We start from the raw sequence: 14,786 nt of genomic DNA, 5'->3' as shown, positions 1-14,786 counted from the left end.
AGAGGACAGCCTCAGGCAGGAACCTCTGCACATTAACCCCCCACCTCCCCAAGAGCCCTGTGTTTCCTACTTGACCTCATGAGGCCACATCAGGCTTTTACTCTGATGTTGCTTCAGGATCAGAGCACCAAAATGAGACCCGGGAGAAGCGAGCTTGGAGCTGGAAGGCAGAGGTGCTGAGGGGATGCGCGCTCTACAACATGCTCTCGTGGACGGCCATCCTGACCTGCTGTCATCAAAACCGGCCCGAAGCACGGCGCTCTTCACGCACCCTCTGTGCAGGCCTCCCATGGCCCGGCCCCGACACTCACGTGCGAGCTCTCGGCCCGGCCCGAGTCCCCACAAGGTCCTCTGCTTTCCACGCACTGCTCGGTGTCCCACGCCACTCCGTGCTTTCTGGCCTCGGAGTATCTGCACATGCTGCTCCCTCTGCCTCGAATACAGTTTCCATTTTAGGTCCAGACTCATTTCTCAGGACACTGCCTCCTGAGGTGGCCTCTGAGTGAACTCTGTCCTTCCCTCCCGTGCCCTCTCTCAGGGCACTACTCACTTTCTCAGGGGCTGGAAGCTGGTCACTCCCGTCCCGTCAATCGTGAGTTCCCTGAGGGCAAGAACCAGGGCTCATTTCAGAAGTGCGGGAGGTACTCACAGATAACCACGCCCCTGTTAACACCAGGGAAACCAATGCGGGCAAACAAATTACAAACGGGTACGTGGAAGTCTCATCCTGGTGCAGTAAGAACATGGAAGGAAGAGGCCAGAACCAGACACGGGCAGGAGGGCTGCCTGACCGCAGAGGCCCCTGACACTCCGGACTAAATAAACAGTAACAAAACTAGCAAGGAGTGTGGCAAGCAAGAAGCCGCCCTCTGCCTGCAGCTACACCACCTGGTCCCATGCTGAAGTGTCACTGACAATGCAGCCCATGTGTCAGAGGAGAAATGAAAAACTGACCAGGGAAGACGAAAGGGTTCCCTACAGCCTGGACCTGAAAAGTCCTTCTACCTGCAGATCCACTTAGTACAACACCCGTGGGCAGGTGTGTGGTCCCAGANCCCTCGGAGGCGGGGGCGGGGGGCTGGGGGGGCACGCAGGCCTGGGGCTCCACGTGACCCCGCCCCAGGACTCCCGAGCCTCTCCGGGCCTGAGGCCTTCCCCCAGCTCTAGGCTCCCTCCCACAGTGGGCTGTTTCCAGCTGGAAATGCACAGGGGAGAACTCCGGTGCTGCCCCGCCCCGCCCGCTCCTCCCAGCCCTGCCCAGGGTCCTCTTCCTCCGCTCTCCTCCCTGCTGCCCCTCCACTGCTCAGGCCCCCAGCCTTGGTGGGCTGTCCCTCTGTCCCACCTACTCACCCATCTGCAGCTGCAAACTACACCCGCCCACCACCTCCTCCCCGCCACTGCCCTGACGGGCCTGTCACCCAGCGCCCACACCGCAATCCATCTGGACAAGCCCGCGGCTGCTGCCTCCTCCTCCTCCCTCCGTCCCGCTCCACGCAGCGGGGAGGCCTGGGCTGTCAGCCCGAACACATCCAGGGGCTTCTCGCCACACACAGAATCAGAGGCAAATCTCACCGTGGCCCGTAAGGCCGTCCGCAGGCCTCTGCCTCCATCTCGTCTCTTCCTGTGCCTCCTGCCCGTGGGCGGGTGTGTGTATTCCACGTGCCAGGCCCCCTTCCCCTAGACCTTTCCACTGGCTGGAGAACTCCTACCTGAATGGAGGTTCTCATTTCCCCACATCCTTGCCCACACTCATTATCGTAGGCACACCTGCACTTCACCTTGGACCTGCACTTAACTTTAGCGCACTGCGCTGGTGTTCCAAATGCAAGGTGCGCGGCAACCCCACGTCAAGCAAGTGTGTTGGCACCATTTTTCCAACAGCATTTGTTTACTTCGTGTCTCTGTGTCACATTTTGGTAATTTTCACAGCGTCTCAAACTGTTTCATTATGACTGCACTTGCTGGGGTGACCTGCGATCAGTGACTGTGACTCACTGAAAGCGCACATGACAGTGTCTTTTAGCAGTATTTTTTAACGAAGGCATGTACACTGTCCTCTTACACGTGTGCTGCTGCACACATAACACCCCACACAGTGTACGCATGACTCCTGTATGCACTGGGAAGCCAACAGTCTCCTGACTCCCTTCCTTGTGGGGGCCCTGGAACTGAATCCACGGCGTCCCCGAGGTGTGCCTGTCTGTGCGTGGTCATCCTGGTGGGTGTGAGACGGTATCTCCTTGTGGTTTGGAGTTCCATTTCCCTGAGGACCAGCGATGTGCAGCTTTCCGTGTGCTCTTGGCCATCTGTAGGTCTTCCCTGGAGAAATGTCTGTTCAGATCCTCTGCTCACTTTTACTTACCATCTTGCTATTGGGTTCGAAGCACTCTTTCTACATTCTGGACGCAGGCCCTTTATCGGGTGTAGGATCTGCACGGATCTGCTCCCACTCCATGGGCGGTCTTTTCCCTCTTGAGCGTTACTGCCTTTGGAAGCAGCAGAAAAGGATTCCACTTTGACGAGGGCCCATCGGTTCAGCTTTTCCTTTTGCTGCTTATGCTTTTGGTGTCCTGTCCTTAGCACTCCTTCGTCAAACCTGGGGTCAGGAAGATTCAGCCCCAAAAGCTTTTAGGTCCCAGGTCTGGTTAGTATACTTTTGTATAAGTAACTTTTGTAGCAGGTGAGGGAAGTGTGGAGCTGCCCTGGTGCGTGTGGCTGTCCCCTTCTCCCGGCACCACCTGAAGGGACTGCTCCCGCCCCAGCGAGGAGTCTTCGCCGCAGGTTGAAAATCAGCTGGCCGCACGCACGAGGTTTTACTTCTGGACTCTCAGTTCGATCCTGCTGCTCCGTACACCTGCCTCTATGTACCCTGTTTACTGCTGCTTTGTCGTGAGTTCTGAAGCTGGTAGCGTGACTCCTCTTACTGTGTTCCTGGCTATCTTGAGTCCCATGCACTTTGCTCATGGATTTTAGAATCAACCTGTTAATTTCCCGGAGAAATCAGCTGGGACTCTGAGACACAACGCACTGAAACTGTAGATCGATTGGGGGTATACTGCCATTTTAATAACATTAATTCTTCTCATCCATGAATTTGGGATGTTTTCCCATTTATCTGGGTCATCTTTGATTTCTTTCAACAATGTTTGATAATTTTCAAAGTAGAAGTTTTACACCGGGGTTGAATTTGCTCCCTAAGTACTTTATTCCTTTTGATGCTATAAGGGAAGTGTTGCCTCTTAAATTTCGTTTTCAGGTGGTTCACTGAGAATATATAAAACTGAAATTGATTTTGGTATATTGATTCTTTATCCTGCAACCTTGACAAACCAATTTCCTACCTTTATTTTGGTGGATTTCTTAAAATTTTCTTCATACAAGATCAGGTAGCTGGTGAATAGAAGACACTTCCTTTCTAATCTAGGTTTTAATTTCACTTGCTATCTGAGCCAGCCTAATTGACATCCAGCATGACTCACACATGAACGTAAGATGTGCGGCTAGCGGGGCCCCTAGACGCTAGCTCACGGGATGCCCACGATAAACCACGGCCACATGGTACCACAAGGAAGTGCAGGCTCAGAGTTTAAATACATTGTCCAGGGTCACAGCTCAGGACCAAGGCCAGGTGGTGAAACCAGCCTATGACTCCACAAAGCCTGTGAGCCCTCCCATGACACTGCACTGCAGCCCATTTTTCCTCTTCCCTTGCAAACAGGAAGTAGATAAAGGTGGGAGACCGTATGCTAATTGTGTTCTTTTGGGGAAAAAACAACACGGGGTATTTAGAAATCTGTTGTATAGGCAGGAATTTGTACATACAGTAAATTGTGTACATTTTTAACAAGAGCCAGTTCAGATACCATTACCCTTAGGGATTCCATGTAAGCAGGGAAGAGAGGACTCCCTAACGAGCTTCACCAAATGACCCTGAAGGAAAGGGTGGCCTGCAGAGCTGCGGGGACAGTGAGGCCAAGCCAGAAGAAGCAGGCAGGTGCCAGGCTGAAGGGGAGCCGGCAGGAGAGGACTGGCCATAGGGCGTCTCAGGAAGACACCCCAGGACTGAGACAGGAGGGGGGAGTGTCTTAAGACACATGGAGGGCAATAAGCAAGGGCAGCACCAGTGGCAGCCTCACGCCCTCCTTCCCGCACCCGCAAAGGTAGGCATCAGCACCCCCATTTTAGAACTGGGGGAGCTGGTGCTCAGAAGGGCCAGCAAGTGCGGGAGCTGGGGTCATGATGCCTCAGAAGACACTCTTCACGGCATCCTCTGTCTAAGCAGGGTCAGAGGCTCAACTGGAGAGCTCTCCAATTTTAATATTTGGTGGGCTGATGACCCGTGATAACTTGTGATTAGAAAACAAGTGCTGATTTAAAATAAAAATGTAAGCTGTGAGCAACAGTGTTCTTTTACCTTGAACATTTATTTTCTATTGCTCAGAGGCATCTGTCCCTTTTGCATCAGGAAACACTTCCACAGCACCTGAAGGTGACGAGCTTTCAAATCACCTCCCCCCCCCCCCCCCCCCACAAAGACTAGCTGAGCACTTCCCATGTGTCAGGCCCTGTTCTGGGTGCCAGTGTTAGAACAGTGAACAAAACACAGACATCGCTGTCCTTGTGGAGCCTACATTTGCGTACAAGAGGCAGATTCCGAGAGCACACGTGGCTGAAACAAACAGAAGCGCCAGGGAAGCATCCAACAGGGAAGACGGGAAGTGCTGGGAGGCTTCGGTCCTCCGCCCCCCCTTCGCCACCCTCCTTCTTGGGGGGTTGGGGGAGGTCGCAGCCTGTCTCGGGGATCGGTGCTGCCTGCACACCTGTCCCCTGACCTCTAGACTCGTAAACCCAGCTCCCAACTCAACATCTGTGCTGAGCACCTCGAAACCAACATGCCCCACACGGAGCTCCTGATCACACGCATGTCCCACATCTCAGCGAAGGACAGCAAACCCCTCCCTCGTCAAAGCACCACAGCCTTGCGGGACCCCTCCTCCCGCTCATGTCCCACGTACGGGAAGCAAACTCTGTGGCTCTACTTTCAGTGTGTACCCAGGACTCCGCCACTTTCCCCGTCTCCCCTGCCACCACGTGTGCGGTGCTCCACGGGCACCTTGTTCTCGGGCGACGTGGCAGCCTCTTACCCGTCCCTACCTCTCTTCTTCAGCAGAGCAACCACCGGGGCCCTGCCCAAACACAGCTGCGTGTGGCAGTGCTCCGTGCAAGCGTCCCCACAGCTCCCCACCTCCTTCAGAGAACAGCCACAGTCCTCGCGGCGCCCGCGAGGGGCGCTCAGTCGGCTGAGCATCCAACTTCAGCTCAGGTCACAATCTCATAGTTCGTGAGTTCGAGTTATGTCGGGCTCTGTGCTGAGAGCTCAGAGCCTGGATCCTGCTTTGGGTTTTGTTTCTCCCTCTCTCTCTGCCCCTCCCCTGCTTGTGCTCTGTCTCTGTCTGTCTCTCTCAACAATAAACACTAAAAAAAATTAGAAAAAACACACTGTTACATTGGTGCCCGGGGTGCCCTGACTCAGCAGCCCTCTGCCCTCTCCCTGGCTCTCCAGCCTCCAGGCTGCTCACCCACAAGGAGGCCTCTGCACCCCGGCTTCCTCGGCCTGTGATGCTCCCGCCCAGGAGGCACAGGGCTTGCTCCCCACGGCCCCTGGGTCTTTGCGGGAATCTCAAGGTCTCTGACCTCTCATCCCTCCTATCGCCTGGCTCAGCAAGACCTTTTCACGTGAGGTCTGCCCTCAGCTGCGGCCAAGGACCCGGCCTGGCCCACTCCCGTCCGCCCAAACAATGGTCCTTGAAGGAATGACCGACTAGACGAGTATGCTGCGTCGGGCCCGAGTGCACTTACACATGGTGTCCCTATGCACGGTCTCAAGCACGTCAGTCCGTGGGTGATGCTGGGGTCTCCCTCTTAGGGACCAGTGGGGAGACAGGTGTGCGAAGCCCCTGGCCCATGGGCTCAAGGTGGCCTCCAGACAGACGGGCTCAGACCCGACAAAGAGTGACTTGGGTGCTGCCCTTTCCTCAGTTTCTCGTTCTCCTCACACCTAAAATAATGAGAGCACCACCTCAAAGTCCCAAGGAGACTTGACCTGTGGATGCCCCAGCCGGAACCCAGCTCAGTGAAGGGACTCATGAGACACGGTCTCCAAGCCCCACGGACATGGTTTCCAAGCATGGAAAGGCCCCATGGTGCTCATTCCTATGCTGTACTCTCAATTCCCTCTCTTGTAAAAGCAGGAAATAAACCAGATGGAGAGGCAGTACAGACCCGCACAGAAGTACTGCGTCCACCAACGGTGAGCTTTCAAGCCTCCCAGCGTCTGGGAGCCGGGTGGAAGGCTCATCTGGAACACAGGTCCAGAAGCCCATCCCAGAGGCCTGCTCCAAGGATGGCGGGGGTGCCCGGGAAGATTCAGGGCAGTGCCTGGTATCTGGGAGGCGTGTGTTGAGTGAGAGCTGCTGTGCCGATCCGGAAGAGGGGACGGAGGAAGACGCCCGGCCCCTGGATCACCGTCGCCCCGGGATTCACGCAGCAAAACACCACGCCCGCTACACCGGACATACCGCAAACCAGGCACGCGCTGTCCGCACACAGTGGCCAGGCAGGGTCAGTGCTAACAGCATGCTGAGACCACGAGACAGCGCAGCACGTGGGTGCCGGGACCCTGACACTGCTGCGCAAAACTCCCTGAGCAGAGAGTCTTCTGTTCCTCGTGGTTCTCAGCCTCCGTCCCCACCCGCGTGCTGCACGGCACCTTGGGCCCCTTCCCTGCACCCTGCCGGCTCCCGGTGACTGGGGCGGCCCCTGGCGCTGCCCCGACAGTCACAGCTCCAACTGGGACAGGGAAGAGGCTGCCCCTTCTGTGTGTCCTCTGCTTCACGCAAACACAAACGCCACAAGACGTCTGGGACCGTGCTCCTTCTCTGTCTGCTTTGTGGTTGTGCCAATGCCATCAAGAGATGTGGTCCATACCTGGGTGTTCCTCGGGGACGGGTTTTTCTTCAGAGTCTTGTGGAGGATCCTGGGACACTTTCTCGGAAGACACGGATTCCTTGGTCTTTGTCCTCGGTTCTGGCTCCAGCTTAGATCTAAATAAACAATCAGCAATGACATAAGTTGCTCCCCCAGCAAGAGTCCGTCCGGACAGCAGAGGCGCTCACACATGTCCCTGCACACCTGTTGTGTGCCCTCCGCCAGGGAGCAGAGCTGCTCCCCAGAGGCCGTCCTGACACCTCAGCGGACACTTCGTACAGGGTACCAGCGTCACTGCCGGCCCGGCGAGGACGGGAACGCCCGCCAAAGCCCACGCAGGGACAAGTGCAGTCAGCAGGCGAAGGAAAGAATGCACAAACCTGTCCACGACCGACACCACACTCAACACGTGCACGGCGAGAGCGGACTGGTCAATCCAGGAAGCGGGCTGTTTCACACCAATGCAAAAGTGTTGCTAAATACATACACATACAGACTCGCGCACACGCATTACGTGGTATGAGAAAGATCTTAGAAAAGTTAACTATAAAACATCCACTGGATGGAAGTGACTGGTCTCAGGAACCAAGGCCTCCGCACCTGGCACCTACCTCGGGGCTCCTCTTGTGGCCGCACGGCTTCCCACCTGGGGGTCAGGCTCCACCTCGCCCACTCGGAGGGGCCTTCTCTGACCCTGCGATCTCAGGCACCCCCACGTCACCCTGTGCCACAGTGCTTGTCCTCACAGCAGAGCTCCCTTGCTTCCCGCCCTGCCTCGTGCCCCAGGAGTGTGTGCTCTCAGAGCAGGGGCCTGGGCCGTAAGCTGTGCTGCTCCATAGCCCAAGGTCCCAGATGAGTGCCCGGGGTTCAGTGCTTTTGAAATACAGGTTATGGGCACCTGGGTGGCTTGGTTGGTTAGGCATCTGAGTTTGGCTCAGGTCATGATCTTGTGGTTCATTGGTTTGAACCCCGCATTGGGCTTTTATGACAGCCTCGGGGGTCACACCGTCATTTCTGTCCAACACCATGGCCCGGGCATGACAATGTTCCACTCCGGCTCAAGGAGAGGGAACACAGACCTCACACCTCCCTCTTGATGGAGCAGAGGCAAAATCGACTTTAATAAGATCACATGGGATGGGATATGCTGGGATGCAGCCATCTCTGGAAAACATATCTGCTATTCTAAGTGTCACAGACACACACAGAGACGTAGGTATCAGGACATGCATCATGGCACTTATCATAACAAAACAGTGGCTTAGAGTTCAACAAAAAGTGCCAGGTTTACAGTGAGAAGATTCAGGGAGAAAAGACCCCATTTGCAATAGCCAAAACAACAGATAAACAACTAACAAGGACAATATCACAGCATAAACTTAACAAGAAAAGCTCAAAACCCATGTGTGAAAAACTAAAAGATGTTCTTCAAAGATATAAAAATATCCTATAACAAATGGGAAGGTATCATGTTCTTGGAGAGGAAAAAGAAATATCACAAATATGTCAGTTCTCATGGAATTTAAGAAACAAAACGGATGAACATGGGTGATGGGAAAGAGAGAGACGAACCATAAAACACTCTCAACTATGGAGAACAAACGGCGGGTAGCTGGAGGGGGGGGGACGGGGAGTGGGTTAAACAGGTGATGGGGATTAAGGAGCACACTTCTGATGAGCACCAGATGTTATACGCAAGTGATGGATCACTAAATTCTACACCTGAAACCAATACTACACCGTATGTTAACTTGAATTTATTTGAGGGGGGGTGGGGAGAGTGGGGGAGAGAGAGAAGAGAGAGAATCCCAAGCAGGCTCTGCGTGGTCGGTGCAGAACCCAACGCGGGGCTAGATAACTAACTGGAATTTAAGTAAAAACTTGAAACAACCACAAATGAATCAATAACAAATAAATTTATTTTAGCCATTAAAAAAAAAGATGTCAGTTCCCCCTAAATCAATTTATAAATGTAAGCAGACTGATCCCAATAAAAATATGGGCNNNCCAGATCACCTGTGAAAGTCACCTGGAAACATGCAAAGATGTCAGGACCAACTGTAAACGAATACCGAACTGCACGCAGCGGCGGAGCCGCTGGAGAAATGACGTGCGCGCATGCTCACACCTCACTCTGAAACTCGTAAACCAGGTAGGAGGACTAGGAGCCATGTGGAAGGACAGGTGAGCGAAAAGAGCACGTGCAGTAAAAGGTACACGGTAAGATTCATGTGGCGGGTGTAGGTGGTATTCACTGTAAACTCAACCGTGCTAAAGACCTGAGAGTGTTTCTAAGACAATGTGCCCAGGAAAACCCGACACGAGAGAGGGCAGCGTCAGGGCAGGGAAAGGCTGACAGAAGATGCAGAAAGAGACTCGAGTGTACGCAGACATTTAGCACACGATGCAGGCTTAGGGAGGGGCAGAAAGATCCAAGTTCCCTCACTTTGCAAGTCCACACAAATGATAGACGTATTAACCAATCGTCCACGAGAGAGAAGCACACGGGTGAATGCTTCTCTAAGCTGGGTGGAGAAAAACTTCACTATGACTCAAAATCCAGAAGCATGAAGGGAAAAATTGCTGAATTTAACGACATAAGAATTTTTTAATGTATCTTTTTTGCTGGGGAAACACACAGGAGACCCCCCTGTACCTTCGGCTCAATTTTGCTATGAACCTAAAACTGCTCCACTATTAAAAAACCAAAAAACTGACATGTTAAAAAAAAAAAAAAGGAAAAAGAAAACAACTCAAATACATTAGGCAAGAAACACAGAAGTAAATGGCTGTTGAACACATGAAAAGATGCTTGATCTCACTCAAAAGAAGATAATGCGTGCCGCGCCTGGGTGGCTCCGTTGGTTACGTGTCTGACTCTTGATTTTGGTTCAGATCATGATCTCGTGCTTGTGGATCAAGCCACGAGCTAGGCTCTGTGCTGAGTGTGGANGAGAGAGAGAGACAGCGTGAGCAGGGGAGGGTCAGAGAGAGAGGGAGTCACAGACTGAAACAGGCTCCAGGCTCTGAGCTGGCAGTCAGCACAGAGCCCGACGCGGGGCTCAAACCCATGAACCGTGAGATCATGACCTAAGCAAAAGTCGGACGCTTAACCGACTAAGCCACCCAGGCACCCCTATTTAAAACATTTTTAAAAATGGTAATGCGTATTTTAAAATACCATCAAGACATCATTTCTTGCTTTGGAAGAATGGCAAAAATTCAGACTAGCACGTTGGTCAGTCTGTGGAAAAGCAGACACTTTCATACATTGATGAATATGAATGCCTAATGGTGTTAAGTTCCACGGAGGGAAATGTAACATCTAGCAATATTACGGATCAGGGCGCCTGTGCAGCTCAGTCAGGTGAGTGTCTGCCTTCAGCTCAGGTCATGATCTTGCAGTTCATGAGTTCGAGCCCTACATGGGCTCGCTGCTATCCGCACAGGGCCCACTTCCAATCCTCTGTCCCAGTCTGTCTCTGCCCCTCCCCTGCTCACGCTCTCTCTCAAAACTAAATAAAACATTTTTTTTTTAAATTACACACCTCTTACTCTCTAACGCAACAATCTTACTTCTGTGAATCTATCCCAAAGATACAGCAACAATATGAAAAGATTTGTAAAGGCCATTCACTGTAACAATATGTAATTCAATTATAAGACAGTCAAAGCCTGGAAAGAATCCGTGTGCCCATCGCTGTGGCACTGGCTGTATAAACTCGGGGGAACCACACGGCTGTGGAAAGGCGTCCCGGAAACATGCGCATACACCACTGGAGAACAAAGCAAGCAAGAGAAAGAACAGTGTGTGCAGAAGAGACGGTCCTCCTCCGTCTGCTAAGATGCTGACAAAAAACCAACTGCTCACGTCACATTTGTTGTGAAAGACTCAATGTTTCTCCCTACAATGAGGAGAAAGGTCAGGATACAGCAGACCCGAACACAGTGGAGAGAGAACAATTACAAATTTTATGAGTTTCTGGTATGGAAACCTAGCAAAGACACAACAAGAAAGGAAAACTAGACAAATGTCTTCACGAACATAAATATAAATCTTAACAAAATATAAACAAATGAATTTAATAATATAAAAACACAATAATGCATCGTGACCAAGGGGGGTTTATCCCAGGAATGCAAAGTTGGTTTCACATTTTTAAATCAATCAATATAATACACTACATTAAAAGAAGAAAACCACATTACCATCTCATTAAATGCAGGAAAAGCATTTGAAAAATCAAGATCCTTTCACAATAAAAACTTTTCGCCAACTAGGACTAGAAGGTGTGCAGGAAAAGATGGACTCAGCAGCTTTGGGGAGTCCCAACTCTGCCCATTACAAAGAAACTGGCTCTGGACCAGTTCCTGGAAGCAAACCGCCCTGCTCCTGGAATATCCCACCTGACAAAGAGAGTTACCGTCTACCCGGAGCCTTGGACCACACCAGAGAGTTCACGCTAACAACCTGAGCTATGACGGGGGTCTTGGACCAGACTGTGCAGATCTGGCCTCTGGAGGGATTGGAGACGGAGTAACTAAGGTCGGCTATTTGGGTGTTTTGTGCCTCCGTGACTGACTCCCAGGGAAAACCCTGCAGCCAAGCTCCAGTGAGCTTCCCCAGCTGACAGTACTCTGTACGTGCCGTCAGACACCACACATCCCCACTGCCAGGAGAGTTAGGTGCGGTCGGAAGCGTTTCACTGGGAGAGGACGACCGGAAGCTTGCATCTAGGTTTCTCCGGGACTCTGTCTTACCTGCCTTTTATTCAGCCTTGCTGCTTCTCATCTGTCTGCTTTAACCGTGAGTACAGCAGCATTTCTTTCTTTTCTTTTCTTTTCTTTTTTTTTTTTACAGTTTGTCAAACTGGTTTCCATATAACACCCAGTGCTCATCCCCACGAGTACAGCAGCATTTCTAGGAGTCCTTCTAGCAAATCACTGAACCAGAGGGCAGTCTTGGGAACCCTTGACAAAGAAGGGAATTTCCTTCACCTGACAAACACAGCCACAGAACACCGACAGCTAACATCGTACTAAATCCTTGCCCCTTAAACAGACAAGGCAAGGATGTCCATTCTCACAAACTGAGATCATGATCTGAGCCAAAATCAGGAGTCGGACGCTTAACCGACTGAGCCCCCCAGGAGCCCCCCAGTTCCGACTACTTCTGTTCAACGTGGTAGTGTACTCTCTACTGGTTTATATGGAAATGCTTAGCACACTGTACAGCATATACTAACAGCTGAGCAAACTGGCTATTCCTACTATGATAACTACCATTGCTACTGCTATTATGACTGTGTAGTAAGAAAAGGCAGAGTGGTTTCATAAAGACAACTTCTTGTGAAATCCTAAAGCTATATATATTTTTTATTCTAACAAGGTGCAGACCAATGGAGACAGAAGAAACCAGCTGACACAATCCATCAACAATTTTAAAACTTCAGGGGGAGGGGCCACACTGCTGCAATCTGCACGAGGGACCCAGAGTGGTCTTCCGACTGCTGGCCCAGCTAGGCTGGTCTTTGAGGTCAGTTGGTGTTATGCAGGAATGGGGGATGATTAAGGAGTCTTGACAGATGTGCAGGGGAGAGGGCAGGGGGTGGGAGCCACATGCTGCCTGAGAGATGGGCGGCCTTCTCCTCGGCCATTTGCTCAGCGGCACCAACCTGCCGCCCTTCTAAGTAGATCCTCTAGGCTGACATAGTCCACAGATCTCATGATGGTCAGAGACACGATCCTTACCACCGTCTGGCTGACCAAGAAAGATACCTTTAGAAATGGGGTTTGGAGATGAGAGTAAGCTTGAATTCCAGCCTGCCACTTACCTGCAGTGTGACTGTTTCCCCACCCCCCCTCCCCCAATCCTCTTTTTCTCATCTGCAAGATGGAGAAGACAGCACCTTCTCAAACTGTTCTTGCTGGGGCGCCTGGGGGCTCCATCAGTTAAGCGTCCGACTTCGGCTCAGGTCATGATCTCACAGTTCATGGGTTCGAGCCCCGTGTCAGGCTCTGTGCTGACAGCTCAGAGCCTGGAGCCTGCTTCCGATTCTGTGTCTCCCTCTCCCCCACTCGTGCTCTCGGTCTCAAAAATAAATAAAACAAACAAAAATTTAGAAACAAAAAACAAAAAACTATCCTGCGAAGACTGAGCGAGATCACCCGTGAGGCCGTACCCAGCAGGGAGGCAGGCGCACAGTTCATACTCTCCTGGCTGGTCTAAGCGCAGGGCCGCAGCTGCCCTGGCTTTCAGTAGCTTTCGTTCTTAAACAGACTTCTTTTCTGGTTTTCCCCTCTTCACATCTGTGACCGCGAGAATCCTGGCTTCCGGAAGCCTTCCAGTAATATCGCAACTCAAAGCTGTTGCAAAGACTAAATGAAAAAAGTACTGTGTAAAATGTAAGTACTTTACGAATTCTTTCTACTGCTGATTCCGAGCGTAGAAGTCATTGGGGGCTTCACAGGGCGGCCACATGGGCGCACTCTTGAGACAAGGGGGGCACGGTGTCAAGCATGGAAGGGCAGAAGGGGTACGGCAGGCCCAGGGAAGCCGGCGGCGGGACCTCCGGGTCACAGGACGGTCCTGTGCTCTGGAGAATTATTTGGCTATTTTAACAGAGAATTCTTTTACACTCCCACAGGTCAGGGGTGAGAGTTCCAGCTGCTGCACACCCCCCCCAACACCTGTCACTTGTATTTTAGCCATAATAAACATGACATGGTGTCTTATGGGCTTTTGTTTTGTTGTGAAACAATCACATGCAGAAAAATCTTGAGCACAAAGAACCTTTCTCCTGAACCATCAGATAGTAAGTTGCCAACCTGATGCCCTTTCCCCTCAGAGTACTTTAGGATTTCCTGACAAAAAGAGCATTCTTTGATACTACCAGAAAACAACCATCAAAATCAGGACTTTCACGTCGACACACTGCTTCCAGCCCTTCCCTGGGCCCCGTTCTAACTGGACTTGCTGTCTCGCAGACATCCTTTACAAGGAAAGGATCCAGTTCGGAATCACACGGTGCATCTAGTGGTGAGTTTTCACCAGGCTCCTCTGGTTTAAACAGTTCTTCAGTCTCTCCCTGAGTTTCATGACCTTGAGACACAATAATGTGCCAGTTATTCTCTAAGAAATGCCTCAGCTTGCGTCTGTCTCGTGTTCCCCACGGCTGGACACGGATTACGCATCTTTGGCGTGAAGTGGTGACACTCAATCTAAGTTCTTCCCAGTGTCCCCAAAAGGCTGTCCGAGATTTCCCTTCCATCACTTGGTAAGAGTGGTGCCTGCCAGGCTTCCCCAGTGCGAAGTTACTCTTCCTCCCTTTGTAACTCTAAGTGCTGGGGGAAGGAGTGCTTTGATGCGATGTGATGATCACTGTCAAACCTTCAATGCACTCACTCGCCGATTCCTATCCCGATGGACGCGTGACATCCCATTTTATTCAGTGGGTTATCATCTGCTACTATCATTTATCTGATGCTCAAACTGTCCCTCATTTGGCCGGGAAGCCCCTTCCAACTGTCCTTTGGCCACGTCCCCATCATCCTCCCCGCCCTTCCTTGCCGCCTGCTATGACAAACGTTCCAGGCCCACGTGCATCCCGACACGTACACACTCATTTACAATCATACTTATTTCTGCATCTATCTACACAAACTGCAAACCATGAGTCCACACCAGTACCTTTCATTCCAACCTAACACCACAGGGTTCATTCTGGCTTTTCCCCTCGCACTTCCCTGAACATGCGAAACCCGGATTCCATCACTCTCCTGTATTAACTTATTTGACC

The 14,786-nt window shown here is 51.7% G+C and overlaps 1 protein-coding gene and 1 long non-coding RNA gene across 4 annotated transcripts in view; one reads left to right on the top strand and one right to left on the bottom strand.

The window, feature by feature from the left end:
- STX18 (syntaxin 18) overlaps nt 1–14,786 on the bottom strand; it is a 119,860-nt gene that overhangs the window by 16,914 nt on the left and 88,160 nt on the right. For all 3 annotated transcript variants that reach the window (XM_077750520.1, XM_077750519.1, XM_077750521.1), the window contains exon 6: nt 6,988–7,103. In XM_077750520.1, coding sequence (XP_077606646.1) covers nt 6,988–7,103 — 116 coding nt within the window. The remainder of the gene's footprint in view (nt 1–6,987; nt 7,104–14,786) is intronic.
- LOC144220339 (uncharacterized) lies at nt 11,708–13,722 on the top strand. Its single transcript, XR_013331702.1, has 4 exons — nt 11,708–11,794; nt 12,377–12,523; nt 13,267–13,392; nt 13,635–13,722. It is a non-coding gene; the product is annotated as an uncharacterized LOC144220339 (long non-coding RNA).

The sequence above is a fragment of the Crocuta crocuta genome, unplaced genomic scaffold (assembly GCF_008692635.1).
Source record: "Crocuta crocuta isolate KB4526 unplaced genomic scaffold, BGI_CrCroc_1.0 scaffold179, whole genome shotgun sequence".
Taxonomy (NCBI): Eukaryota; Metazoa; Chordata; class Mammalia; order Carnivora; family Hyaenidae; genus Crocuta; species Crocuta crocuta.
The sequence above is the reverse complement of the archived record's forward strand: the minus strand, read 5'-3'. Positions and strand labels throughout refer to the sequence as shown.